The sequence below is a fragment of the Acomys minous genome, assembly GCF_964271855.1.
Source record: "Acomys minous genome assembly, chromosome: 20".
In the NCBI taxonomy this organism is placed as follows: domain Eukaryota; kingdom Metazoa; phylum Chordata; class Mammalia; order Rodentia; family Muridae; genus Acomys; species Acomys minous.
In genome coordinates this window covers 16,156,515-16,183,939 of record NC_140502.1, presented here as the reverse complement: position 1 = coordinate 16,183,939, position 27,425 = coordinate 16,156,515, and the positions used below count along the sequence as shown (strand labels likewise).

The 27,425-nt window shown below is 39.7% G+C and overlaps 1 protein-coding gene across 1 annotated transcript; it reads left to right on the top strand.

Moving 5' to 3' along the window:
- Window positions 1-3,099: 3,099 nt before the first annotated feature.
- LOC311591108 (CDK2-associated and cullin domain-containing protein 1-like) lies at window positions 3,100-13,511 on the top strand (the record flags this gene model as incomplete). The annotated part of the gene is given in 3 exon segments (XM_084770476.1): window positions 3,100-3,203; window positions 12,088-12,223; window positions 12,227-13,511. Coding segments are annotated over 3 exon segments (1,176 nt in total). The 3' UTR covers window positions 13,163-13,511.
- Window positions 13,512-27,425: the final 13,914 nt, after the last annotated feature.

Genomic DNA, 27,425 nt, shown 5'->3' with positions numbered 1-27,425 from the left:
AAACACCAGTGTCTGCAAATAGTAGATTTCACAGGTGTGTCTCCTTTCTATTATCCTTAAAAAGTGAAAGTCATTCACAAATTTCAAAAATAGCCTTTGTGAGAGTCAGTAAGCAATGCACAGAAAACAGCACAAAGCCAGGCTTCCACAAAACTATGTTACCTCTTGTTTGTGCCTAGAATATGGCTCAGCTGGCAAAGCAACTGCCATGAATGATGATCTTAGTTTGGTCCCTGGGATGTACATGGTAGAAAAACAAAAGAAAATGCTACAAGTTGTCCCATGCCCTTCAAATGAAACCATGGCATATGCACACACAAGCATGTATGTTACAAACGTAGAAAAGGAGCCAGAGGAACAGTTTGGTTTCTTAAGAGCACTTCCTGTTTTCTAGAGGATCCAAATTTAGTTTGCAACACACACCTTGTCAAGTTCACAACTCCTTGTAGTTCCAGATCCAAGGGTCTGTCTCTTCTGGACTCCATGAGCACTGTACTCAGGTATACAAATGCGTGTGTGTGTGTGTGTGCACGCACACACACACACACAGAAGAAATATATCTATCAAAATAAAATAAGATATAAAAGTGTATTTTTAAAACATTTCTGGTTTTTCTATTTATTTAATCACTTCACTCTTAAATATATATATAATGTCAAAGCTTCAGTCAAGAATAATTCATAAACCTAAGGACTAATCTTAAAAAAATAAAGACCCAGCCAGGGATAGTTCAATCCCAATACATGGGAGATGCAAGATGGCAGATAATTGTGAGTTTCAGGCTAGCCTGGTCTATATAAGAAGTTCCAGGTTCACCAGGGCTACATAGTGAGACCATGTCTTAAAAGATACATAAAATAAGGTACATTTACACTATGGAATACTACTCAGCTATTAAAAACAAGGAATTCCTGAAATTTGTGGACAAATGGATTGAGCTAGAAATGATCATAATGAGCGAGTTAAGCCAGAAGCAAAAAGACTCAAATGGTATATACTCACTTATATCTGCATACTAGCCCAAGGGGCATGTCCCATGAAAGTCTTCACTTACCAGGAAACTTGGACAGAGGGGAGGACATCCTATTGAGACTCTAGATGAGAGAAGCATGGGAGAATGGCAAAGTAGAAGGATCCAGAGGGTCCTAGAAACCTACAAGAAGAACATTATGATAGGCAGATTTGGGCCCAGGGGTCCTGCTCAAACTATGACACCAGCCAAGGACAATACAGGCCGGAAACTTCAAACCCCTACCCAGATCTAGCCAATGGACAGGACATTCTCCACAGTTAAGTGGAGAGTGGGGTATGACTTTCACACGTACTCTGGTGCCTCATATTTGACTATGTCCCCTGGAAGGGGAGACCTGGTGGCACTCAGAGGAAGGATAGCAGACTACCAAGAAGAGACTTGATACCCTATGAGCATATAAAGGGGGAGGAAGTCTCCCTCAGGCACAGTCATAGGGGAAGGGAGTAAGAGGAAAATGGGAGAAAAGGAGGAATGGGAGGATACAAGGAATGGGATAACCATTGAGATGTAACAAGAATAAATTAATTTTAAAAATTATTTTGAAAATAAAGAAAAAGAAGAAGCAATTCTAACCTTACAGCAGAATTCAGCATTAATCTAGCAGTGAGATATTGTTTCCACTGTTTGAGAACAATTAGTTTAGCATAATTAAGCAGAATTAATAATAGAATAAATAAATGTAAAATGCTAGGGGGTAGTATAAATTATTTGACAAGTACATGTACTATGTCATATATATACATATACATACATAGCATATACATATACATACATCGTTTTCTTTTCAATATTCCAAGTCTTTATTTAGCTGTAACAGCAACTGTTGGTGAAAAAAATTCCCTAGTTCCAACACCTGCTAGTTTGGAAAGAGAGTAACAAAACAAACTGGTTATGGAATCACACATAGTCCATGAAAGGAGAAGAGGGGACACCAGGGGAACAAAGGGGAAGACCAATTAAAGCACCTGCAGTCTCTGGAATCCCATTACACATGGCTAAGACTGCATCAGTGAGCAGGCAAGGTTATTAAAAAACACATATAAAGATTCGTATAATGGACAGCTGGGGATCAGAGTCCTTGGGTGCTCTTTAAGTTGCTTTCTATAAGGCTCACTGGAGCTGGCCCAGGTGCCACTAAGTCGGGCAAAGGCATTGGTTTGAGTCTGTGTGGTCTGTGTGGTCTGCGTGGTCTGTGTGGTCTGTGTGGTCTGTGTGGTCTGCGTGGTCTGCGTGGTCTCAATGGACTCCTGCTGTTGTCCCCAGTGTCCTTCACAAATAATTTTGAAGTACCTTTATTTTGGGGTTTTTGGATTCTGAGACCAGGTCCTATTCTGTAGCCTAGGCTAGCCATGAGATTGTGAGGAATGTTTAGATCAACCTCCAGAATGCTGAGAATACAGATGTGGGCCACCACACTCAGCTTTAGTACAAATCTTACCACAGCCAGAATTTCCTGACCACCCCCCCAAAAAAATGCTGTCTGTACATCTAAAGCAAGAGGTAACAGGAAACCAAAGGAGTCACAAAGAGCACTGTATATATGTGAATAGAAAATTCACAGAGGAATCACAATGGCAAAGGATGAGATACTTATGGTATTATGTGACAGTTGAAGCCTATTAAAAGAGATTAATATATAGAAAGTATATCTTTGTTATTATTAATGCAACCTCCCAGGCCTGGGATATAGCTCAGTAATCAAGTACTTGCTTATAATGCACAAGGCCCCCCAGATTCAATGCTCACCAACACACACATACACACACACACACACACACTGCATGACAAAAACCAAGTCAAGAAACTGGCCTTTAAGGAATAAGGGCCAGATCATAGGGAAATCAAGATGTCTCTTGGTAGCAGAACTGCATCTCTGGCACATGTTTATGGTCCACTTTGTTTAGTAAGTTCATCTTTTGTGTTAGCATGAGACAAAATTAAAGAACTCAGGTTTGTTCAGTGGCATTATTTAAAGTAGAACCAGATCAGTCCATGAAATTCAGTATGCAATAGGTAAATAGTATAACATGATGTTAAATACATGATGCTATTAAAATAGAAAAAAATGGCCAGATGCATAAAATCCACCTTTACCTCCAGCCTTCTTGAAGCAGACGCAGCAGATATCTACCAGCTTAAGATTGACCTGATTTACCCAGGGAATTTTAGGCAAGTCAGAGCTACACCATGAGAATTTGTCTCAAAACTAACAATTCCCACCCAAAATAAGTAATAGGAAAAAAACTCACCAAAAATATAATTTTTTCCAAATTAAAAGCTAGGATCCAGCAAAACAATTGCCCTTTTTGTAACAAAGTTTCATTTATTTAAAAATCAATGTGATGGCCAGGTATGGTGACACATGCCTTTAGTCCCAGAAACTCGGGGAAGCAGAGACAGGCAGATTTCTGTGGGTTTGAGGCTATCCTGGTCTATCAAGAGAGTCCAAGATAGCCAAGGCTATACAGAGAAACCCTGTCTTGAAAAAACAAAGATTGCTATTACATTATAATAAGTTACATAACTGGTGTTAAACTTTGGAAACTATTAAAATCTAGATAAATTACAAGCAGATTAAGAGACAGAAACGCTAAAGCACGAATGTTTCTAATAGAATTCTTAATTTTCTTAATAGCCAAGATATACAGCTCAGTCATAGAAAGCTTGTCCAACATGAACAAACCCCCAGGTTCAATTCTTAACACTACAAACAAATTCTCATAATTAAAAGGCAGATTAAATTGCAGTATTAAAGACAGTGGGGGGGGGGGGCTAGTGGATCCATGAGAGAGAACAGACAATTCATATATATGTGAGTAAATCCACTCGCTGTATCCTCAGCAAGGAAGTCTGTGCACTAAAGGCACACAGAAGTAAGGCAATATCTTATTCCTGGACCTGCTAAGATCCAAGACCCCTGTATCATGTAATAACATCAGTCATTTGTGGAAACACAGACATCTTCCTCCTTTGCTGTATTAAAGCATTTCCTGCAGAGACATGAGTAAGGAATGAGCTGGATACACCTTCTAGAATAAGGACAGGAAAATGATGCTCAGATATGTGGTTAAGAGCAGATTGTGTTTTCACTGCCTTGAGAGTGGATGTTGTGACAGCTTTAAAAAATCCCAACGGACAGGAGAAAGGTACAGTGGATGTGGGACTAACAAGGCACTGTCATTGTGGCCACATGTTAGAGCTGTAGATAATGTATCTATGCAGTGTGATTTTTCCTGCCCCAGAATCCTAGAAATCTTTAGTCAGTTTTTAATGACACTCTGCTTACATTTGTAAAAATTTCTATTTACCTTCAACACATGATCTTAGAAGTTTTTGTGAAAATGAAATTGATGGAATAATATGATTCATCATGCTGCCTAAGGGCCAGGAGGAATGGGAGAGTTTACAGGTGTGTGGGTCTTACAGAAAAATTCAGAAGCATTTCCACAGATCCAACTGAGGACAGCATGCAACCACAAATATGTTAGTTGTCAATATATTGTCAATATATTGAAAAAAGTGGATCATTTGAGCCCATAGCTTCTGGGTCAGTTCTGGAGACATTGTTAGAGCCAGTATCAAAAAGTTGTGTATCTACACCATATTTCTTAAGACATTTTCAGAGAAAGAAAGCTATCAAATAAGAATGGGAAAACTCACCAAGCCATGTTCACTGGGGCAGTAGTCACCACAGTCATTCTCAGTGCATGTGCACTGGAGTGCATGTTATTCCTGATATAAAGACTTGGGACACCATGAGGTCATCTTGCTAGGAGGTGATTATCATTTCATCCTTCAGTGCAGTGACAGTGTCTGCACGGAAATTAGAAATCATCTCAGAAAAACACCTGTACTATATTCAAATTCCTGAAAGCAATTAGAATTATTAGTGACAGATCAGGCCTGTGCAGGGGAGAATAGAGAGGAGAAAAACACCATCTGAAATGGCTAAAATAATTACCAGGTGGAATTGCTGTGATACACAAGGGCACTAAGGGCAAGGAAGTGAGAATAAGTTTGGCTCTTTATCTTGCCAACTTGAGGGCTTTACTTCTCATTAGTAATTATTTTTAAGTCCTGGGAAATTTATACCGTGCATATCTAGAAGGGGGAAAATAAGGAGCGGGTAGAAGTGGGCTGCTGGGTCTGACAGTTATTCTTAGAGGAAAAGACAAGACGTGATGATCTGACTTTTAGGAGTGAATTTGGAGAAATGTTTATTTACAGCTTCTATGGGCATGATTAGACGCCCAATGTGTGTCTCATTTCGTGTTTTGGGTTTACAAGATGCAGCAAGAAAGTGTCTGGCACCAGGGAGATGTTTCACCGTGTAAAAGGGACTTGCCTCCAAGACTAACAAGTTGAGTTTGATCCCTAGGACCCATTGGGTCAAAGAAGAGAACAGACTCACACAAGTTGCCCTTTGACCTCTACACACGAGCTGTGGCATATGCACACGAGAGAGAGAGAGAGAGAGAGAGAGAGAGAGAGAGAGAGAGAGAGAGAGAGAGAGAGAATAAATAAACAAACAAACAAGCAACTAAATAAAACTATAAAAGCTAGCAAATATCCTGCCTCCTATATTATGGTTTGCACACTCAAAGAGTTGAGAATTTTTTTCAATTTGCATATCATATTTATTTTTTTCTTTTTTTTCTCCTTTATTAATTTATTCTTGTTACATCTCAATGGTTATCCCATCCCTTGTATCCTCCCATTCCTCCCTCCCTCCCATTTTCCCCTTATTCCCCTCCCCTATGACTGTTCCTGAGGGGGATTACCTCCCCCTGTATATGCTCATAGGGTATCAAGTCTCTTCTTGGTAACCTGCTGTCCTTCTGACATAGTAGACTGGAATCCAAAACTAATGAGAAGAGATAGGAAAGGCACTACGTGCTCATTAAAGAAAAAAATACCACAAAATGTTATAAGGAACCTCAACATTTATTATTCTCATTAGTTTTGGATTCCTGTCTACTATGTCAGATAGTAAAATAGCAATACATGCTTGCTTCTTTTTTAAGCATATAGTCTTTATTTAAATTGAATACAATGTAAAATTTAATATATGTTTACATACATAAATACCTAAGTTTCTATAAAACATATAATCAGAGTATCTTCACATTCTTATTTTCCAGTTTCTGTCCTAATGGTAATAGTGCTGCTGGCATACTAAAGGAAAATTTGCTTGTATGTATTGAACTGGCTTAACAGATCATATTTTCTTGTTGTTGCTGCTGCTACTGCTGCTGCTGTTGTTGTTGTTTAGAGGGGTTGCCTTTTTAAATATTTTTTTTCATTTTTAATTTAGTCACTTTACATCCCAATTGCAGCCCACTCCTCATCTCCTCCAGATCCCAACTTACTGCCATCATTCCCCCTCCCTCCGCCCCTAGTCCTCAGACACAGGGAGCCCTTCCTTCCCTGTCATCTGACCTCAGCCTATCAAGTTTCATCTGGACTGCCTGGATCCTCTTCCTCTGTGGCCTGGCAAGGCTACCCTCTGCAGGAAGTGGTCAACCAGTGGACTCCAGAGATCATGTCAGAGGTAGCCCCTACTCCCCATATTATGGGACCTACAGGGAGACTGCACTGCTTATGGACTACATCTGAGCAGGTGATCCAGCTCCACGCTGTGCATGACCCTTGGTTGGTGCATCAGTCTCTGCAGCACAGCCCACCCTACCTCACTCCCAGCCTGGATTTGTTGGCCCCATTGGTTTCCTTCTGGAGCTTCTGTCCCCTTCAAGTCCTTCTAACCCCCAACTCTTCCATAAGACTCCCTATTCTCGAACCCAAAATTTGGCTGTGAGTACCAGCATCTGATTAAATCCCCCCCCCCCACTGGATGGAGTCTTTCAGAAGAGCTCTATGTTTGCCTCGTGTCCTGTTCCTTCTCTTCACCTGCTTCTGGTGTTTATTCTATTACCTCTTCTGAATGAGAATTAAGCCTTCCCCCTAGGGTCATCCTTGTTATTTAGCTTACCTAGGTCTGTGTATTGTAGTGTGATTAGCCTCTATTATGTTCTTAATATCCACTCACAAGTGAATGCATACCATGCGTGCCTTTATTCAGTCAGGATGATATTTTCTAGTTCCATCCATTTGCCTGCAAATTTCATGACGTCCATGTTTTAAGAGCTGAGTAGTCTTCCAGTGTGTAAATATACTACAGTTTCTTTATCCATCCTATGGTTGAGGGACATCTAGATGGTTTCCAGTTTCTGGCTATTATGAATGAAGCTACTATGAACACAGCTGAGCAAGTGTTCTTGTTGTATAGTGAGGAATCTTTTGATATATGCCCAGGAGTGGTATACCAGGGTCTTGAGGTATAACTATTCCCAGTTTTCTTTTTTTAATTATATAACACTTTTTTCCATTTTTTACATATACATCTATGTTATTACACATACATAAAACAAACTACATACAGCAAGAAGAACCACAAAACAATCAGGAATTATATAAATGTTACAATCTTAGTATTTTGGCTATTTGTTGTATTTGACAGGCTTAAAGAAAATACCTTTCCTAACTTGGTGCATCTGAAATTCTGAACATAAATCAATGTCCATCACATCTTGTCTTTATCAACTTAAAACATCTATCTAGACCTGAAAACATCTTAACCCCTAAACAACTAAGCTTTATTGTAAAACTAAGCTACCTGGTCTTCACCTCCATCAGAGACTTGAGAAGGAATAAACTTGATTGCCTGAGTATGCTGGGAGTGCAGGTTAGTAGCTTTCCAAATGAGAAGATGACAGAGACAGTTTGCTGAGAAAGCGCCAGATTGATTTCCAAAGTGGTTGTACAAGTTTGCACTCCCACCAGCAGTGGAGGAGTGTTCCCCTTTTCTTCTCACCCTCCCCACCATGTGCTGTCACTTGAGCTTTTGATCTTAACCATTCTGATGGGTGTAAGGTGGAATCTCAGAGTTGTTTTGATTTGCATTTCCCTGATAACCAAGGGCATTGGCATTTCTTTAAGTGTTTCTGAGCCATTCTATATTCCTCTGTTGAAAGTTCTCTGTTTAGTTCTGTACCCCATTTGTAAATTCAATTATCTGTTTTGTTGGTGTTTAATTTCTTGAGTTCTTTATACATTTTGTATAGTATCCTTATGTCAGATGTAGAGTTGACAAAGATCTTTTCCCAGTCTGTAGGCTGCCATTTTGTTCTGTTGACAGTGCCCTTTGCCTTACAGAAGCTTTTCAGTTTCATGAGGTTCCATTTATTAAGTGTTTATCTTAGAGCCTGAGCTGCTGGCATTCTTTTTAGGAAATTGTTTCCCGTGCCAATGAGTTCAAGGCTCTTCCTCACTTTTTCCTCTAACAGATTTAGTGTGTCTCGTTTTATGTTTAGGTCTCTAATCCACTTGGACTTTAGTTTTATGCTAAATAGGGTTCTAATTGCATTTTTCTACATGTAGGCATCCAGTTAGATTAGCACCATTGGTTGAAAATGCTTTTTCCATTATGTTTTGGCTTCTCAAAAATCAAGTGTCCGAAGGTGTGTAAATTCATTCCTGGGGCTTTGATTCAATTCCACTGATCAACCAGTCTATCTCTGTGCTGGTACCGTGCAGTTTTTATAACTATTGCTTTGTAATATAGCTTGAAGTCAAGGATGGAGATCCGTCCTTGTGTTTTATTGTATATGATTGTTTTAGCTATTCTGGGTTTTTGTTTTCCAAATGAAGTTTAGAATTGTTTGCAAGGTCTCTAAAGAATTATTTTGATGTTTTTATGGGAATTACATTGAAACTGTAGATTGCTTTGGGTAATATGGCCATTTTTACTGTGATAATCCTACCAATCCATGAGCATGGGACATCTTTACATCCTCTGATATCTTCCTCAATTTCTTTCCTCAGAGTCTTGAAGTTCTTGTCAGACAGGCCTTTGATTTTCTTGGTTAGAGGTAAACCAAGGTACTTTTACATTATTTTTGGCTATTGTGAAGGGTGTAATTTCCCTAATTTCTATCTCATCCTATTTGCCATTTGTCTATAGGAGGGCTATTGAATTTTTAAAAATTAATCATGTATCCACCCACTTTGCTGAAGGTGTTTTTCAGCTGTAGGAATTCTCTGGTGGAATTTTGGGGGTGTCTTATGTATGCTATCATATCATCTGTGAATAGCAATATTTTCTTTTCTGATTTGTACCCTTTTGATCTCCTTTAGTTGCTGTATTGCTCTAGGTAGAACTGCAAGTACAATATTTTTTTTTGAGGATAGGTGAATCTTTAATCCTTTATGATATGCCTGAGAATTTGCTTAAGGCACAGATTTCATGCAGCAAAGCTAAAAATAAACCAGGAACTAGGAAAATATAAACATCTTATCCCTCTCTCCAAACCACATGACTGGCACACAATCCCTGGAATAACAACCATAATATATGAGACATTTCCAAGTAACAATCTAACATACTGCTAAATAAATAATTGAGCTTATCTGGGAAACAGCTGGTGCAATTCTTTCCAGAGACACCTTTTAGAAAATCTGAGCAGACTTTTTATATACACATATATATCTATACTCACATACAAACACACAAACACACACACATATACACACACAATCCCCCATATATATCTGTACATACCTCCCCATATATACATATATGCTCATCTAGCCAATGGACAGAACACTCTCCACAGTAGAGTGGAGAGTGGGATATTACTTTCTCACATACTCTGGTGCCTCAACTTTGACCATGTCCCCTGGAGGGGAAGACCTGGTGGCACTCAGAGGAAGGACAGCAGGTTACCAAGAAGAGACTTGATACCCTATGAACATATACAGGGGGAGGTAATCCCCCTCAGGAACGGTCATAGCGGAGGGGAATAAGAGGAAAATGGGAGGGAGGGAAGAATGGGAGGATACAAGGGATGGGATAACCATTGAGATGTAACAAGAATAAATTAATAAAGTAAAAAAAATAGATAAGTAGCATCAGTGTCTGGAAGCTGAAGGAATGGGCAGGCATTATTCAGTGGCTGTATAGATCAAACTTCTGCCTGTAGATAATGAAGAAAAGCTCATAGAATTGTGACTGTACCTAGTACCTCTCAATTGTATACTGGAAGCATCTAGTTGAGTGAGCATATATGCAAGTACAATATTGAAGAGCTATGGAGAGAGTGAGAAGCCTTGTCTTCTCCCTGACTTCAGTAGGACTGCTTTGAGTTTTCGCTCCATTTAATTTGATGTTGGCGATTGGCTTGCTGTATATTGCCTTCATTGTGTTTAGGAATGTGCCTTGTATCCCTGATCTCTCCAAGATTTCTATTTTGTGGAATAGATTGAAGAGTACTGATATTAGCTCTTCTTTGAATGTCTGGTAGAATTCAAAGCTAAAATCATCTGGCCCTGGGCTTTTTTGTGGTGGTGGGAGAATGGGGTGGGAGATGTTTTTGTGTGATTGCTTCTATTTCCGTAAGGATTATAGAACTGTTTAAACTGTTTGCCTGAGCTTTAACTTTGGTAAGTGAATTCTACCAAGAAAATTGTCCATTTTTTTAGATTTTCGATTTTGTGGAATACAGGTTTTTGAAGTAAGACCTAAAGATTTACTGGATTTTCTCAGTGTCAACTGTTAAGTCTCCCTTTCCCAACTTTGCATTTCTGGTTTTGCTAATTTGAAGGCACCCCCTCTGCCTTTTAGTTAGTTTGGCTAAGGTTTGTCTATCTTGTTGATTTTCTCAAAGAACCAGCTCTTGGGTTCATTGATTCTTGATGTTCTCTCTGTTTCAAATTTATTGATTTCAGCCTGAGTTTGATTATTTCCTGCCATCTACTCTATTTTGGGGTGTTTGCTTCTTTTTGTTCTAGAGATTTCAGGTGTGGGATCTCTCAAATTTCTTTATGAAGGCACTTAGTGCCATTAACTTTCCTCTTAGAACTGCTTTCATTATGTCCCATAACTTGGATATGTTGTGCCTTCATTTTCTTTTTTTTTTTCTTTTTTCTTTTTCTTTTTTTTAGGTTTTTCGAGACAAGGTCTCTCTGTGTAGACTTGGCTGTCCTGGAGTCGCTTTGTAGACCAGGCTGGCCTTGAACTCACGGCGATCCGCCTGCCTCTGCCTCCCGAGTGCTGAGATTAAAGGCGTGAGCCACCACGCCTGGCTTGTGCCTTCATTTTCGTAGTTAGCCTCCTTGGGTTGGAGTTTTCCTTCTAGTATCTTCTGTAGGGCTGGACTTCTGGATGCGTATTGTTTTAAGGTTGGTTTTGTCATGGAATATCTTGTTTTCTCCTTTTATGGTGATTGAAAGTTTTGCTATGTATAGCAGTCTGGGTTGACATTTGTGGTCTCTTGGTGTCTGCATCACATCTTCCCAGGCCCTTCTGTCTTTCATAGTCTCTTTTGAAAAGCCAGATGTAATTCTGATAGGTTTGCCTTTATCTGTCACTTGACCTTTTTCCCTTGCAGCTTTTAGTATTCTTTCTTTGTTCTGTACAAAGGGTGTTTTGATTATTATGTAGTGGGGGGATTTACTTTTCTGGTCCAATCTTTTGGTGTTCTATAAGTTTCTCATGTTTATAGGCATTTCTTTAAGTTATGGAAATTTTATTCTGTGATAAGGTTGAAAATATTATATGGACCTTGGAACTTGGAGTCTTTTCCTTCTTCTATTCTTATTATTCTTAGGTTGAGAAGAGTCTGGAACTTATTATCTATTCTTTCTGCTGGGAGTTTATGGATCCCTCCAGTAAGTTCAGTAGCAGCATTTACATCAAAGACTAGAGAGCATCTCACGAAAACAGTTGTGCGGTAAGTTAATTAGTTATTAATGTTATGGGTAGTCCAGGGAGAATGACACATTATTTGTGGTCCCTAACACCATGAGTTTCAACTGGTTGTAACTGCAGAAAAAAAAATCTTATGTGAGAGAATTGATTCATCCCAATGTATACTGGAAAGTTTAACATTCAATTGACGTATATGGTTATTTTGTGAAATTTATCCTTATTTTTTCTCTTTAATAAAAATGGATTTTTCGGGGCGATGTGAACTCGAGGCGGCTGCTGTGTTCCCAGGCCCCAGGCGCTGAGGTGGGCGGGCAGGTGCCTGGGAGGCCGCGGCGCGGCGGATGGAGCAGCTCATGGAGGAGCTCTGGAGGAGGAAGAGATGCTCACCTACGAGGCGATGGTGAACGGCCAGAACCACAACAACTAGGAGGCTGCCACAGACAGCTTCTGGCAGCCACCGCCACCCTCGCCGTCCATTGCGGATCCTGGCCGTGACTCGCCCCCGCGGGCGGGCTCCGTGGACAGGAAGGGCCCTAAGGAGGGGCACCCGATGGTGCCTCCGCCCTTGCCTGAGCCCAACGGGGTGATCATGATGTTGAAGAGCAGCGACAGGGCTGCCACGGTGGCCAAGGCGGTCCCCGCCCCCACCCCCAACTCCACCATCAACATCAACACCTCCACCTCCAAGTTCTTGATGAATGTTATAACAATTGAAGATTATAAGAGCACATACTGGCCAAAATTAGATGGTGCCATAGATCAACTTTTAACCCAGAGTCCTGGTGACTATATACTTATATCCTATGAACAGATTTACAGTTGTGTGTGCCAGCAGCACTCAGAACAGATGTACAGTGACCTGATTAAAAAGATAACCAGCAACTTAGAGCGAGTCTCCAAGGAGCTGCAGGCCAACCCTCCAGACCTCTATATTGAAAGATTTAATATAGCTCTGGGACAGTATACGGGAGCATTGCAGAGCATCGTGCCTCTTTTCATATATATGAATAAGTTTTACATAGAAACTAAGTTTAACAGAGACTTAAAAGATGACCTTATAAAGTTGTTTACAGAACACGTTGCAGAGAAACACATTTATAGCCTGATGCCTTTACTTTTAGAAGCCCAGTCCACACTATTTCAGGTCACACCTTCAACTATGGCAAATATTGTGAAAGGCCTATACACTCTCAGACAAGCTCTGGAGTGTGAGCTTCCTGAGTACGCCGCTCAAGATCAGAAGCTGCAAAGGGAACTTGTACAGAACGGTTTTACCAGAGGTGACCAGTCCCGAAAGAGAGCTGGGGATGAGTTGACTTACAACAGTCCATCGGCTTGTGCAAGTTCCAGGGGTTATAGATAGTGACTGTTGAATCCTTTTATCCCAGAGAGAAGACACTGGAGCTGCAGAAACTGTTCCAGGCACTGTGGGGCCTGCGCCATTCAGGGGTTCTGTCAGGCTGTTCTCAGAGAGAGAGGATGACACACATTCTTTGATTTTCAGTTTTTAGAAACAAGAACTAACAAAACAATTGCTGCTACACTTGGGGGTGACTTTGAAATGAGACAGTCTTTTAATGAGTTTATCTACAGAGCAAGTGTCTTGGAGAGTGGTCATTGCTAGTGGAGCCCAACATTTGAATCAGCTTCCTCCAAAAATATAAGAAGGAAAGAATCTTTCTCTTTCTTTCTTTTTTCTTTTTTCTTTTCTTCTTTTTTTTTTTTAAGCACTTGTCTTGTCCATTTGTGGATTTGGCATGTGGTGTCTCATGTCAAGATACAGTGTTTTTTATCTATGCCCCAAATCGTTTTTAAGTTCAAAACTGGTCTCTGTTTAGCATTCGTCTTGCAAAAGAAAATGCTCACAACTGCTTTCACTGTAACTTTCCCCATCGATTCACATTTTCAACTCTGTGCCTTGAGCTTTGTGCACTTCACAACCGTGTGACCACCGTCATCAAACTCCCAGTGCTTCCTGGAGAAGTTGATGATATCCCAACTGGCCCACCAAGGCCTCCGCTGCGGCTTTGTGTGTGTAACAGGACCTGACTGAGAAAGGAGGCACTAGGGGCTGGTCAGAGCCGCCCTGCTGTCCAGCTCTTCCTGAGCGCTTTCCTTTCTGCTGTCACCTCACCTGATCTCAGCCTCTGGTGTGTGTGGAGCCCTGGTTCAGCTGTGATACAGTAGAGATTGCCAACAGAGGGAGCTGCTCCCTGGGTCCACCTCATTCTAATGGGTGTATTTAGTACTTACAAAAGGCCAGCCCTGCCCTGCATCTTGTAAGCACCGTGGTTGATGTTTGAGTGCAGCAGGGAGCTGGCACTGGTGTTGAAGGCCTTTCAGCTGGGCTCTGTGTCAGTGCACCAGCAGTGCTGCTTAGTTCTTCACAAAGTCTGAAGCTTATTCTACTTGTTTTCCATTGGTAAACGGAAATAGACAAGGCAAGGGAAACTATTTTTCTTCTCCATTTCGCTTGAGTATGAAGTGAGCATTGGCTTTGTGTTACCAGGCTCCATCTGACAGAAAATGCCCCCGCCCTCACCCCCACCCCTCCCAGCTACTGCTGCCAACCCCTGGGCAGAACAGTTAGAAATGGAACACTGGGGACAAGGTCTTCACCCTGTAGCAGTCCTGGATTTGTAAACAGTGGTCTAGGGGAGGGATAGTTAAGAGCTGACAGTTTGGGTTTTCCAGGTACTTCTCTGAATGAAGTTGGTAGAGTTTGTGGGGGCTTTAATTGGCTTTGTTTTGTTTGGGTTGTATAGGAGAACTCTGAGAAAGGGACAGGTGGGCTCTTATGGCCCACAAAGCCTTTTCTGCTGTAATGTCAAGGAAAATTTTCATTTTATCAAGAAACTCAAGAGTTTACTTTTCTGATAGAATGGTCACCACAAAGTTGTGAATATCACTTGGAACTGGTTTCTTTTACATGGCTTTAATACTTTTGACAGTAGTAAAGTTGGAATATTTCTTGACATAGTAGGTAAATGGTCCAGTGTCTCAATTATACCCTCACCCTCCCTGGGAGAGAGTATTCTTTTTTTCTCCCAGAGAATTTTGTCTATAAAAGCATTATATTGCATAAGTTGACATTAACGTGGATACTTTTATGTTACTAAATTAATGAAGAGCTAGTCATACTCATTTTGTGTCAGCACAAAGTAGCAGATGAAAGCCTGTGACATTCTGAGCACCCTGTGCTGGTACTGAAAGGTGTGCGGAAGCGTGGGCGCTCCTGGTGTATAAAACTTACTGGAGTAAAATTGGCCTTGGTTATTATTGAAAAAATTGACAGAATTCTTAGCCCCCAGCTATAAGGAAATAAAATCTGCTGTCTCACATTTTGTATGTCCAGAAAATACTTTCTTTTGTGTTCTTGCCAGTGTAATGTGCAGTTTTCTACCCATGCTGAGGATTGCTTTCTCAGTCAGATCCTTAAAGTAGATCAGTCGGCCAGTCAGTGTAATGTAGTTGATTTGTCTAAACTGGCTAGTGTATACATTTGCCTAAAAGTAGGCCTTTAAAAGAAAGCCAGGACAGTAATCTTGAAATAATGGTGCATCAAAGTAAACATGATTGTGTTAAGAGATAGTATGCATTTTAAAGGTTGACCTTGCAGTTGAGTAACCATATCATCTGGTGACCTCCGATGCCATAACTACACCCGAGCTGACACGAATTACTTTCTTGGTGGCAGAAAGTAAAATATGGTGGTGTGACTGTTACCTAGTAGTTCCTAGGCAGGGTTAGCAGGAAGAAACTCACCAGGATACACAAATTGTGATTACTAAAGCTTCTAGAAAAGTCTTTTTCTGGTTCCCATTACAAGTCACTCATTTTTCCCTTTTGCTAGCATGAAGTTGGTTTGTGTGTAGGCAAGACAAAAGGTCAGCCCAGTGATGGGCGCCCGGTCGTGACGCTGTGTGTTTGTCTCCAGTACTCAGACCTCTCTAGCTGCTGCCCCGTTGTCGTTTGCTTTGTGTCTGGTTGCAAATTTGCACACGTGAATGATTCCTCAGGAACAGTTTGCACACTCCCCACCTTGATATATTCTGTATAGACCAAACAACATCAAAGGTTGTCAGCACAAAAGAATTCAGACACCGGCTAGCAAAGGCCATGGTAAGCTTGCAAACAAAACTGGCTTCTACAGGTGATGGGAAGCGGAGCACATAGTGTTCAAGTGATTCTCCCTGTAACCAGAGTAACAACTCTTCCAGATTTTGTTGTCTTATTGATGCTGTGGGTTTTTCTTCTTTTCTCTTCTGTTGCCCCTCTCTCACAGTAGTTACTTATTTCCATGGTGAGTATGCAAGAGAAGTTGCCCTTGAGCTAAAATTTAATTACTAAGTAGCTATCATTAAACCAAGCGTTATTCTATAAATATACGCTAATCTGAGAGAATAAGAAACAACTAAAAAAAACAAAACCAAAAGCCTGCATTAGCTATTCATCTGTGTTTAGAGGTTGTTTTATTCGTTTTGTTTTGGTGTGATCTTTAGCTTTTTTAAGCTTGTAGTGTTAAATTTTCTCTTATCCAAGTGTAGGTCTCGTAAGGAGATGTTAAAATTCAAGGTTGGAATCTGACATCTGAAAGAAGTACCATTGTGATTACTGCTTTCAGTAATGACTGTGCAAAATGAAGTTCAGAAGTTGCAGGGCTTCATAGAGAAATGGCTTTCCTGTGCTTTCATTACCACACAAAGCCTTGCCTTGGTTTTTACCCTCAGTGCATTTGGAAGGAGGTACCTATTCTTCCCCAAAGGAACCGCTGTCGTCACTGCCTCCTCCCTCCTGCCCTCGCTAAGATAACTTAAACCTTCTAGAGCCGTCTTTGGTCTGTCCCCTTGCTGCAGGGCCTGCTGTTTATGGGATGGAGCTTGCTGTGAAGATTTTTATTTTAGGCTTGATTCCATCGTTAGAAGAATGCTGCTGGGTTACAGCTCTGGGAAGTTGTCAGCATGGCTCTGGAGTGAAGAGCTGAGGGGTTTGGAAGAAACGCTTTGTGTTTGTTTTTCTGTGTCACGTACTGTGTCTTTACTAAATTCAGTAAGAGTGAGTGTTCCAGGGTGTGTGTAGTTGAACGGATGCAGTGCTTTTGGTTCTTCTTAGTCTTATTTGTCAATGTTACAGCCACGTATTTTCGGAGAAATTATTTAGATGTCAAGTTCTGGGAAATGGTGGCTCAAACAAGTACGTGCAGGCAGAAGGCTTTTGCCACCCACCAGCACAGCAAGGTGACTGAAGCATTGCAGTCTAGTCTCCCAGCCCTTTGTCAAAGGCAGATCTGGCACTGTCCTTTGCCATATAACATGTGGCATTCACAGACCATGACGGAGGCACTTCCTGAGCTGGGCACAGAGCTGCTGGCCTGGGCGCTCCCCTTACAAACATTTGGTGGATTTTGAATCACTCCTCTGTATTAGATGTAAATTCTCACTCTAAAACACTGTGGTTAATGAGAAATAAACCTTGTACAGATGCCAAAAAAATGGATTTTCCCTTAGATGCTATATCATGATTATGATTTCCCCTCCCACTACTCTTACTAAATTGTAGGTGTCTCTTTTGTCTCATATGGATCTATTCCCTTTCTGTCTCTCCTTAGAAAGCAAACAGTCTTCTAAAGGATAATAATAAAATTAAAACAAAATAAAATATACTACAAAAACAAAAACACCAAAAACTATCACATTGCATTTGAAAAGATATTTAAACAGAAGTAAAAAAAAAAATCCCAAGATAAGGTCCAAGATTCAAATAACCGCTCTTCACATGACCAGGAACACTATAGAAAAACAACAATAATACTAAACTGAAGCCATAATATATACCCAGGAGACCAGGTGCAGACCTGTACAGGCCATGTGCATGCTTCCTTAGTCTCTATGAGTTCATATGAGCTTTGATCATGTTTATTTAAAGAATCTTGTTTTCTTGGTGTCCTCCATACCCTCTGACTCTTATACTCTTCCCACGTCCTCTTCTGCAAGATTCCCAGAGCTCTGAGAGGAAGGATTTAGTCAAGCCATCCCATTTAGTGCTAAGTGTTCCAAGGTCCCTCTCTGTACAGATATATAGAATGCCTGACTGTGAATCTTTGTATTTGTCCCCATCTGCTCCATGAGGAAGCTACTCTCATGGTGGCTGAGTAGGGCATTGATTTATGATTATTACAGAATGTCATGAAAAGTCATCTTATAGGATCTTTTTTATAGCAGTATAATAGCTCCCTGGGCTATCTCGTCTCTGGTTCTAGATCATCTAAGCAGTGCTGAGTACTGGTTCTATCTTGTGAAGAGGCCTTAAGTCAAATAAAATACTGATTGGTTACTCCCACAGCTTTGTGCCATCATTGCCCACACATATCTTATAGGCAGGAAATCGTTATAGATTAAAGGGTTTGTACCTGGGTTAGTGTTTGTTCTTCTGTCTTGATAGCATGCTCAGTACCTTCCTGTGCCAAAGACACTTTATTGTTCACGATTGCTTTAGCTATCCTGCATTTTGTTGTTGTTTTTCCATATGAAGTTGAAAATGGTTCTTCCCAAGTCTATAAACAATAGAGTTGGAATTTTGATGGTGATTGCACTGAATCTATAGATTGCTTTAGGTAAATGGTAATATTTTTTTACTATGTTACTCCTATAAATCCATGAGCATGGGAGATCTTTCCATCGTCTGTTATTTTCTTCTATTTCTTTCTTCAAAGGATTAAGGTTTTTATCGTATAAGGCTTTTACTTGCCTATTCAGAATTACCCAAATATATTTTACACTATTTGAGGCTATCGTGAAAAGTGATATTACCCTGATTTCTTTCTGAGTTCATTTGTCATTTGAATACAGAAGAGCTACTGGTTTTGTGAGTTAATTTTGTATCCATCTACTTTGCTGAAAGTATTTACCAGCTGTAGGTGTTTCTCAATGAAAATTTTAGGATCATTTTTGTGTACTATCATATTGTCTGCAAATGAAATTTCTGATTTGTATCCTTTTGATCAAATTCAGTTGTTTTATTGCCTTTGGTGTGATTTTAAGTACATATGTATAGAAAGAGTGGACACCTAGTTTTGTTCCTACTTTTAGTATAATTGCTTTGAGTTTCCCTCCATTTAAATTGAGGTTGGCTGCGGGATTGCTGTAAACTGCCTTTATTATGTTGGGGTATGTACTTTGGAACCCTAATCATCTCTCCTGGACATTTATCATGAAAAGGCATTGGATTTGTCAAAAAGCCTTTTCTGCTTCTAGTGGGACGATCATGTGATTTTTCTCTTTCATTGTGTTTAAAAAGTGGATTGTATTTATTAATTTACATATGTTGAACCATTTCTGAATCTTAATCTCTTGGCTTAAACCTACTGGATAAGCTTTTTTATTTGTTCTTGGATTCAATATGCAAGTACTTTACTGAGAATTTTAACGTCTTTGTTCATAAAGGAAACTCATCTACAATTCTCTTTCTTGGGTTGGTCTTTATGTGGTTTGAGTATCAAGGTAACTGTGGCCCCATAAAATGAATTAGGCAATGTTATATAGGTTATATAGGTTATATTTTGTGGAATAATATGAGGAGATTTCGTATCAACTCTTCTTTCAATGTTTGGTAGAATTTTGAAATAAGATAATCTGGTCCTCAGTTTATGTGTTTTGTTTTGGCTTGGTTTAGGTTTTGGTTTTATTTGGAAGACTGTCAATGACTGCTTCTATTTCACTAGGGAGTTGCAGGTCTATTTAAGTTGCTTTTCTGATCTTTATTTAACTCTGGTAAGTGGTATGTATTGAGAAAATTATCCATTTCTTTTAGATTTTCCAATTTGGTGGAGTATAGGTCTTTTAAATATATCCTTACGGTTTTCTGAATTTCTTTGATGTCTGTTCCTATAACACCCCCCTTTTCATTTCTGATTTCATTAATTTGGATATTCTCACCCTACCTTTAAGATAATTGAATGATGATCATCAATCTTATTTTCTCAAAGAACCAATTTTTTGTTTCACTGATTCTTTATTATTGCTGCTTGTTTGTATTTTTATTGATTTCGGCCCTGAGTTTAATTATGTTATGCCTCTATTCACTTTGGGTGTGATTTCTTCTTTTTGTTCTAGAGCTTTCAGGTGTACTGTTAAGTCACTAGCATGAGATCTCTCCAAACTTTTTATTTAGGCACCTAGTTCTATCTATGAATTTGACTCTTAGAAACACTTCCATTTTCCCCCATAAATTTGAGTACTCATTTTCACTTAATTCTAGAAAGCCTTTAATTTCTTTCTTGAACCATATTTTATTCCATAGAAAGTTGTTTGGTTTCTATGAGTTTGTAGGTGTTCTGCTGTTCCTGTTGTTCATATCCAGCTTTACTCTGTAGCGGTCAGATTGGAGGCAGGGTGTTACTTCAATTTTCTTGGGTCTCTTGATATTTGCTTTGCATCTGAGTACACAGTAAGTTTTGGAGAACATCTCATGAGATCCTGAGAAGACTGTATATTCTTTTGTGTCTGTATGGAATGTTCTGTAAATATGTGTTAACTCTATTTGGTTTATAAAGTCAAGTATTTCTCTGGTTAGCTTTCATTGGGATGGCCTGTCTGTTGGTAAGAGTTAGGTATTGAAGTCTCTGTTAGTACATGAGGGTCAATATGTGATTTAAGCTGTAGTAATGTTTCTTAAATGAACTTGGGGGGCCTTGTGTTTGTGCATAGATGTTAAGAATCCCAATACCATCTTGGTAGAGTTTTTCTTTGATGAGTATATAGTGTCTTTCCCTGTCCTAATTAGTTTTGGTTTTAAGTCTATTTTTGCAGATATTTGTCAGTCTGCTTCTTAGATCCATTTGTTTGGAATATCTTTTTCCATCCATTTAGCCTGAGGTGATATCTATCCTTATTGTTAATGTTTCTTGCAGCAGGATGGATCCTCTTTTTTTCTATCCATTCTGTTTGAGAACACTGACACTTAACAATATCAATGAGCATTGTTTGTATTTCCTGATTGTTGTTATTGTTGTTGTTGTTGTTCCTCTTTTGATTTCCTGGTCTGGGATTATTTATTTCCTGTATTTCCTTGAATGTAGTTAACCTCTCAACATTGGAGTATTTCTTCTTAGATCTCCTGGGGTCTGGGTTTGTAAATAAATACTGCTTACATTTGATTTTTCAAATGTCTTATGTTCTCTATCTCCATGTGATTAAACGTCTTGCTGGCTATAATAGTCTGGGCTGGAATCTATGATCTCTTAAAGTCAATAGGACATCTGCACAGACCCTTATGGACTTTAGAGTCTCCATTGAGAAGCCAGTTGTGTTTCTAATAGGTCCGCTTTCATGTGTTACTTGGTGTTTTTTTTTTTTCTCTAGCAGATTTTTAACATTATTTCTTTATTCTGTGCATTTAGTGTTTTGATTATTATGAGCTTAGGGAATTCCTTTTCTATTATAATCTATGTAATGTTCTGTATGCTTCTATACTTTTATAGCCATCTCCTTTAGTATGGAAACTTTTTCTTATATAAATTTGGGTTTTTTAAAAATCCTGTGTCTTTGACTTGGGTTTCTTCTCCTTCCTCTATGTCTATTATTTTTAGGTTTAGTCTTTTCAAAGTGTCCTGGATTTTCTGGAAGTTTTGTTCCAGGGCTGTTGGGTTTTTTAAAAAAAACATTTTCTTTGACCAATGCATCCATTTCTTCTACTATATTTTCAATCTCTGAGATTCTTTTGTCTCTTATATTCTATGTATCCTGTTCAAGTTTCTATATATTATCATTTCCAAATTTCCCTCAGTATATGTTTTCTTTATTGATTCTATTTCCACGTTTATGTCTTATACAGTTTTATTCATTTTCTTTCACTGTGTTTTTATTTTTTTTTAAAGCCAGTAGCTTTTTATTTTTTTTCTCTTTTTTTCTCCTTTATTAATTTATTCTTGTTACATCTCAATGGTTATCCCATCCCTTGTATCCTCCCATTCTTCCCTCCCTCCCATTTTCCCCTTATTCCCCTCCCCTATGACTGTTCCTGAGGGGGATTACCTCCCCCTGTATATGTTCATAGGGTATCAAGTCTCTTCTTGGTAACCTGCTGTCCTTCCTCTGAGTGCCACCAGGTCTCCCCGTCCAGGGGACATGGTTAAAGGTGAGGCACCAGAGTATGTGAGAAAGTAATATCCCACTCTCCACTCTACTGTGGAGAATGTTCTGTCCATTGGCTAGATCTGGGTAGGGGTTTAAGGTTTACCACCTGTATTGTCCTTGGCTGGTGCCTTAGTTTGAGCGGGACCCCTGGGCCCAAATCTGCCTATCATAATTTTCTACTTGTAGGCTTCTAGGACCCTCTGGTTCCTTCTACTTTGCCATTCTCCCATGATTCTCTCATCTAGAGTCCCACTAGAATGTCCTCCCCTCTATCTCAGTTTCCTGGTAAGTGAAGGCTTTCGTGGGACATGCCCGTTGGGCTAATATGCAGATATAAGTGAGTATATACCATTTGAGTCTTTCTGCTTCTGGGTTAACTCACTCATTATGATCATTTCTAGCTCAATCCATTTATCCACAAATTTCAGGAATTCCTTGTTTTAATAGCTGAATAGTATTCCATAGTGTATATGTACCACAGTTTCTTTATCCATTCTTCTATTGAGGGACACTTAGGCTGTTTCCATGTTCTGGCTATTATGAATAAGGCTGCTATGAACATGGTTGAGCAAATTTTCTTGCTGTGTGCTGGAGCATCTTCTGGGTATATTCCAAGGAGTGGAATAGCTGGGTCTTGAGGAAGCCCTATTCCCATTTTTCTGAGATAGCACCAGATAGATTTCCAAAGTGGTTGTACTAGTTTGCATTCCCACCAGCAATGAAGGAGTGTTCCTCTCTCCCCACATCCTCGCCAGCATGTGGTGTCGCTTGAATTTTTGATCTTAGCCATCCTGATGGGTGTAAGATGGAATCTCAGAGTTGTTTTGATTTGCATTTCCCTGATAATTAAGGAGGTTGAGCATTTCTTTAAGTGTTTCTCAGCCATTTGATATTCCTCTGTTGAGAATTCTCTGTTTAGTTCTGTGCCCCATTTCTCAATTGGGTTATTTGGTTTGGTGGTATTTAATTTCTTGTGTTCTTTATATATTTTGGATATTAGACCTTTGTCAGATGTAGGGTTGGTGAAGATCTTTTCCCAGTCTGTAGGCTGTCGCTATGTTCTCTTGAAAGTGTCTCCTGCCTTACAGAAGCTTCTCAGCCTCATGAGGTCCCATTTGTTAATTGTTGACATTAATGCCTGGGCTGTTGGTGTTCTGTTCAGGAAGTTGTCTCCTGTGCCAATATGTTCCAGGCTCTTTCCCATTTTTTCTTCTAAGTGACTTAGTGTCTCTGGTTTTATGTTGAGGTCTTTAATCCACTTGGATTTGAGTTTTGTACAAGGTGACAAATATGGGTCCAGTTGCATTTTTTTACACATAGACATCCAGTTAGACCAGCACCATTTGTTGAAGATGCTATCCCTTTTCCATCGAATGGATTTGGCTTCTTTGTCGAAAATTAAATGACCATATGTGTGTGGATTCATATCTGGGTCTTTGATTCGATTCCACTGATCAATCAGCCTGTTGCTGTGCCAGTACCATGCTGTTTTAATTACTATTGCTTTATAGTACAGTTTGAGATCAGGTATGGAGACTCCTCCAGAGCACCTTTTATTGTACAAGATTGTTTTAGCTATTCTGGGTTTTTCACTGTGTTTTTATATATTTCTTTAAGGGATTTATTTATCATCTTTAAAGACTTTTATCATATTCATAAAGGCTATTTTAGGGTCTTTTTCTTGTGCTTCAGCTCTGTTGGAATACTCAGGGCCTGTTGTACAGTTGCAGAGTTCTAGTGAAAACAGATGTCTGGCTGTTTTGATTTTTTTAATTAATTTATTTATTCACTTTATATCCCAACTGTAGCCAATTTATTTATTTACTCACTTTACATCACAATCATATGCTGGCTTCTTGACATCTGGAATTAGGAAGATTGTACTTCTAGGTGATTGTATTTGGTCTTGTTTCTGTTGGGTGGGTGTTTGGGAGTTTTGGTTGTTGTTTTGTTTTCTGGTGTGTTGTTGTTGTTGTTGTCATTCTTGGTTTTTATTTCCCCTCTGATTCTTGAGGAAGTGTTAATGCTGTGTGTTGCCTGGTAGAAAATTCCCCTGAGGTCTTGATAAGTGTGGTCACTGGGGGTTCTAGGTAAAATGTGTTTCTGGATATTGGGGGCTGACACTTAGGAATGAGGATGGGCTGTAGGTATTGATAGGATCCACAGGATGGTGAAAAATCAGGTGTTCCACCAAAATCTGCTTAATCTCCTGGGAATGGAGACAAAGAGTGAGGAGAGATCACAGCAACTGGTCCGCTGCAGAGCTAGGAATTAGACTGTGGGATTGGACTTGGAGGAATGCAGGGAGAGGTGAAGATCTACAATTAGGCTACCTGCTTTCCAGGTCAGAGGTCCCTTACATGTTCCCAAGAAGTGCCTGCTGGAGTTAGGGGCTGAGACAAAAGAGTGAGTTGGAGGAGGGAGGTTAGGAGGTAAAGATCTGTGTGGTCCTCTAGAGAAAGGGGGTAAGGGGAAAAGTAGGCAGCTTATCTATTCTAGAGCCAGAGATGAGACTGGGGGAACTGGAGAGCGAGGTGAAGATATGCACTTAGCCTACCTGTTTCCCTGGTCAGATTGCGATAACTTATTCTTCACAGTAAGGACTGGTTCACACCTCCACTCGCTGGAAATTTCTCTTATCTTTCTGGAGAGCTGAAAATGTAACTGCAATATATACATGGCTCATTTTCATTCAGTGGTAAATATAAAGAACCACATTAGCTCAGAGTGCCACAAAATGTCACATCAGTTGGCTTATATCATAAAATGTACGGCAGTCTTAGATTATTGAACTCTGTGGTGCAGACGTTAGCACAGTCACATTTTGGGAAGGGTTCTTCCTGAGGCATCGTGCCATGTCGCACTGCTATTGCTCTGCACATATTCACAGAACCTTCAAGTGCCATGCTCTTTGTAAAACATCTGTCTACTGGATTAGAATCCATCATCACTGCTTCTCAATCTTAATTACCTTTCTTTTTCAATTTTTATTTTTATTTTTCCATGTGTGTGTGGATATATTTATTCATTGTAATCATAAGGCCTTTATCCAATGAATTGAGGTGAGTTCAGGTGCCCATGGTGTTCAGAAAACAGTATCAGATACCCTGGACCTGACTTTTGAAGCAGTTGATGTGGGTGCTAAGAACAAAATACGGGCCTTCTGAAAGAGCAGTATCCACTCTGAACTGCTTAAATATAAGTATTTTACTTGCCTTATTAAAGGTCCTATACATAAATAAATCCACGTGAGGGATTAGATATTTAACTTTCTTTTCCTAGTGCTGGCTGTCAAACCTAGAACTTCATGCATACTAGGAAAACACTCTACCACTAGTCACACCTCTGACAGCAATGGATATTTTGAAGTGGTATATTTCAGTCACAACCACACTATCACTGAACATCTTTTAGACCTCTGTGTACACTCTGGTGTCTTAAGTGGTTGTAGTTGAAGATAAATGACTTCCCACATTCACTATACACAAAAGGCCTTTCTCCAGTATACTCTTTTCATGTTTAATAAAATTATAGTAGTAGGCTAAAGGACATCTAACATTAACTGCATTCATGAGCCCTTTCTCCCATGCAACTTCTCCAGTGACTATCGGGGCTAGAGCACTTGCTAAAGCTTTGATTTCTCATATTCAGTTCACTCAAAAAGCTTCTCTCCAGTGTGAACCCTTTCATTTATAGTGAGATTGAGTTTGTTGTTAAATAATTTTTTCTACTTATTACACTCTTGATCTCTTACACCATTATGAATTCTCTGGTGTTAGAAGAGATGAGAACTCTGTGTGAAGAATTTCCCACAATCATTACACTCTTGCAATTTTTTTCCTAGTATGAACTAGCTGGTGTTTAATAAGTGACAGTTTTATGAAGAGAACAGATGCAGAGACACAGAGCCAAACATTAGAAGGAGATTGGGGAATCCCATGGAAGAGGGGGAGGGATTGTAGGAGCCATAGGGGTAAAGTACAGCACAAGAACATGGCCCACAAAATCAACTAACCAGGATTCATAGGGGCTCACAGAGACTCAAGCAACAGTCACGGAGCCTGTATGGGTCTGATATGTCCTATGCATATATGTTACGGCTCTGTAGCTTTATTGTGGGACTCCTAACAGTTGGAGCAGGTGCATCTCTGAGTCTTTTGCCTGATTTTGGGACTACCGGAAACTACTGAGTTTTCTTGTCTGGCCTTAATATAAGGGCATGTGCAGAGCCTTATTGTACCTTCTTATTCCATGTTTGATTGAATCTTCAACTGTTCAGCAGTGAGTCTTTGTTCACCTTGCTTCTGAAGTGGCTTCCCAAATGTGCTGGGGTTTGGTGCTTTTGAAGATAGGTGGGGAGCTATAATTGTTTACCAAATGGTCCATCAACATGTAGGTTCAGCCAATGATGCTGGTTCTCAGCCAAGTACAAAATTTATCTCAACAACGGGCCACACTTCATACAAGGATGGGCCTCCCATGAAGAACAACCCTTAAAAGATCTAAACTGTGGCACTCTGTGCAGAAATATTATGCCTAAAAAATGGTTTCCTCCATATCTATTCCATATCAACAACATGAAAGAAAATACTAGTTAAGCACCTGATGAATTTTGTAGGAGATGATAGCTCACAGGAAAATATATGACTGAAAATCTCAAGAACTGAGTCCATGGAATCATTTACTAAAATCAAGGGTTTGGGTTCTGATTCAGGATGGGCTTACCTATCAAATTTTGCCTATAAAAATGAAATGGATAGGCCCCATTAGTTTAAGAAATATTACACCTATCAGAATGGCTAAGATCAAAAACTCAAGTGACAGCACATGCTGGCAAAGGTGTGGAGAAAGGGGAACACTTCTCCATTAGCAGTGGGAGAGTAAACTTGTACAACCACTTTGGAAATCAATCTGGTGCTTTCTCAGAAAATGGGGGAGCAGCTCTACCTCAAGACCCAGTTATACCACTCCTGGGCATATAACCAAAAGATATTCTACCATACAACAAGGGCATTTGCCCAACTATGTTCATGGCAGCACTATTCATAATAGCCAGAAACTGGAAACAATCTAGATGTCCCTTAACCAAGGAATGGATAAAGAAACTGTGGTACATCTACACAATGGAATAATAAATACTCAGCTATCAAAAACAAGAACATCATGACATTTGCAGGCAAATGGATGGAACTGGAAAAGGTTGTCTGTAGTGAAATAACCCGACCCAGAAGGACATGGATGGTATATACTCAGTTATAAGTGGATATTAGCCATATAATACAGGATAACCATATTACAATACATAGACCCAAAGAAGCTAAGTAACAAGGTGAGCTCTGGGGAGGATGCTTAATTCTCATTCAGAAGGCAAATATAATAGACACTGGGAGACTCGAAGAGAGGGAACAGGACAGAAGCATACCACAAAGGTCTTCTGAAAGACTGCACCCAGCAGGGGATCAAAGCAGAAGCTGAGTCTCACAGCCGAACTTT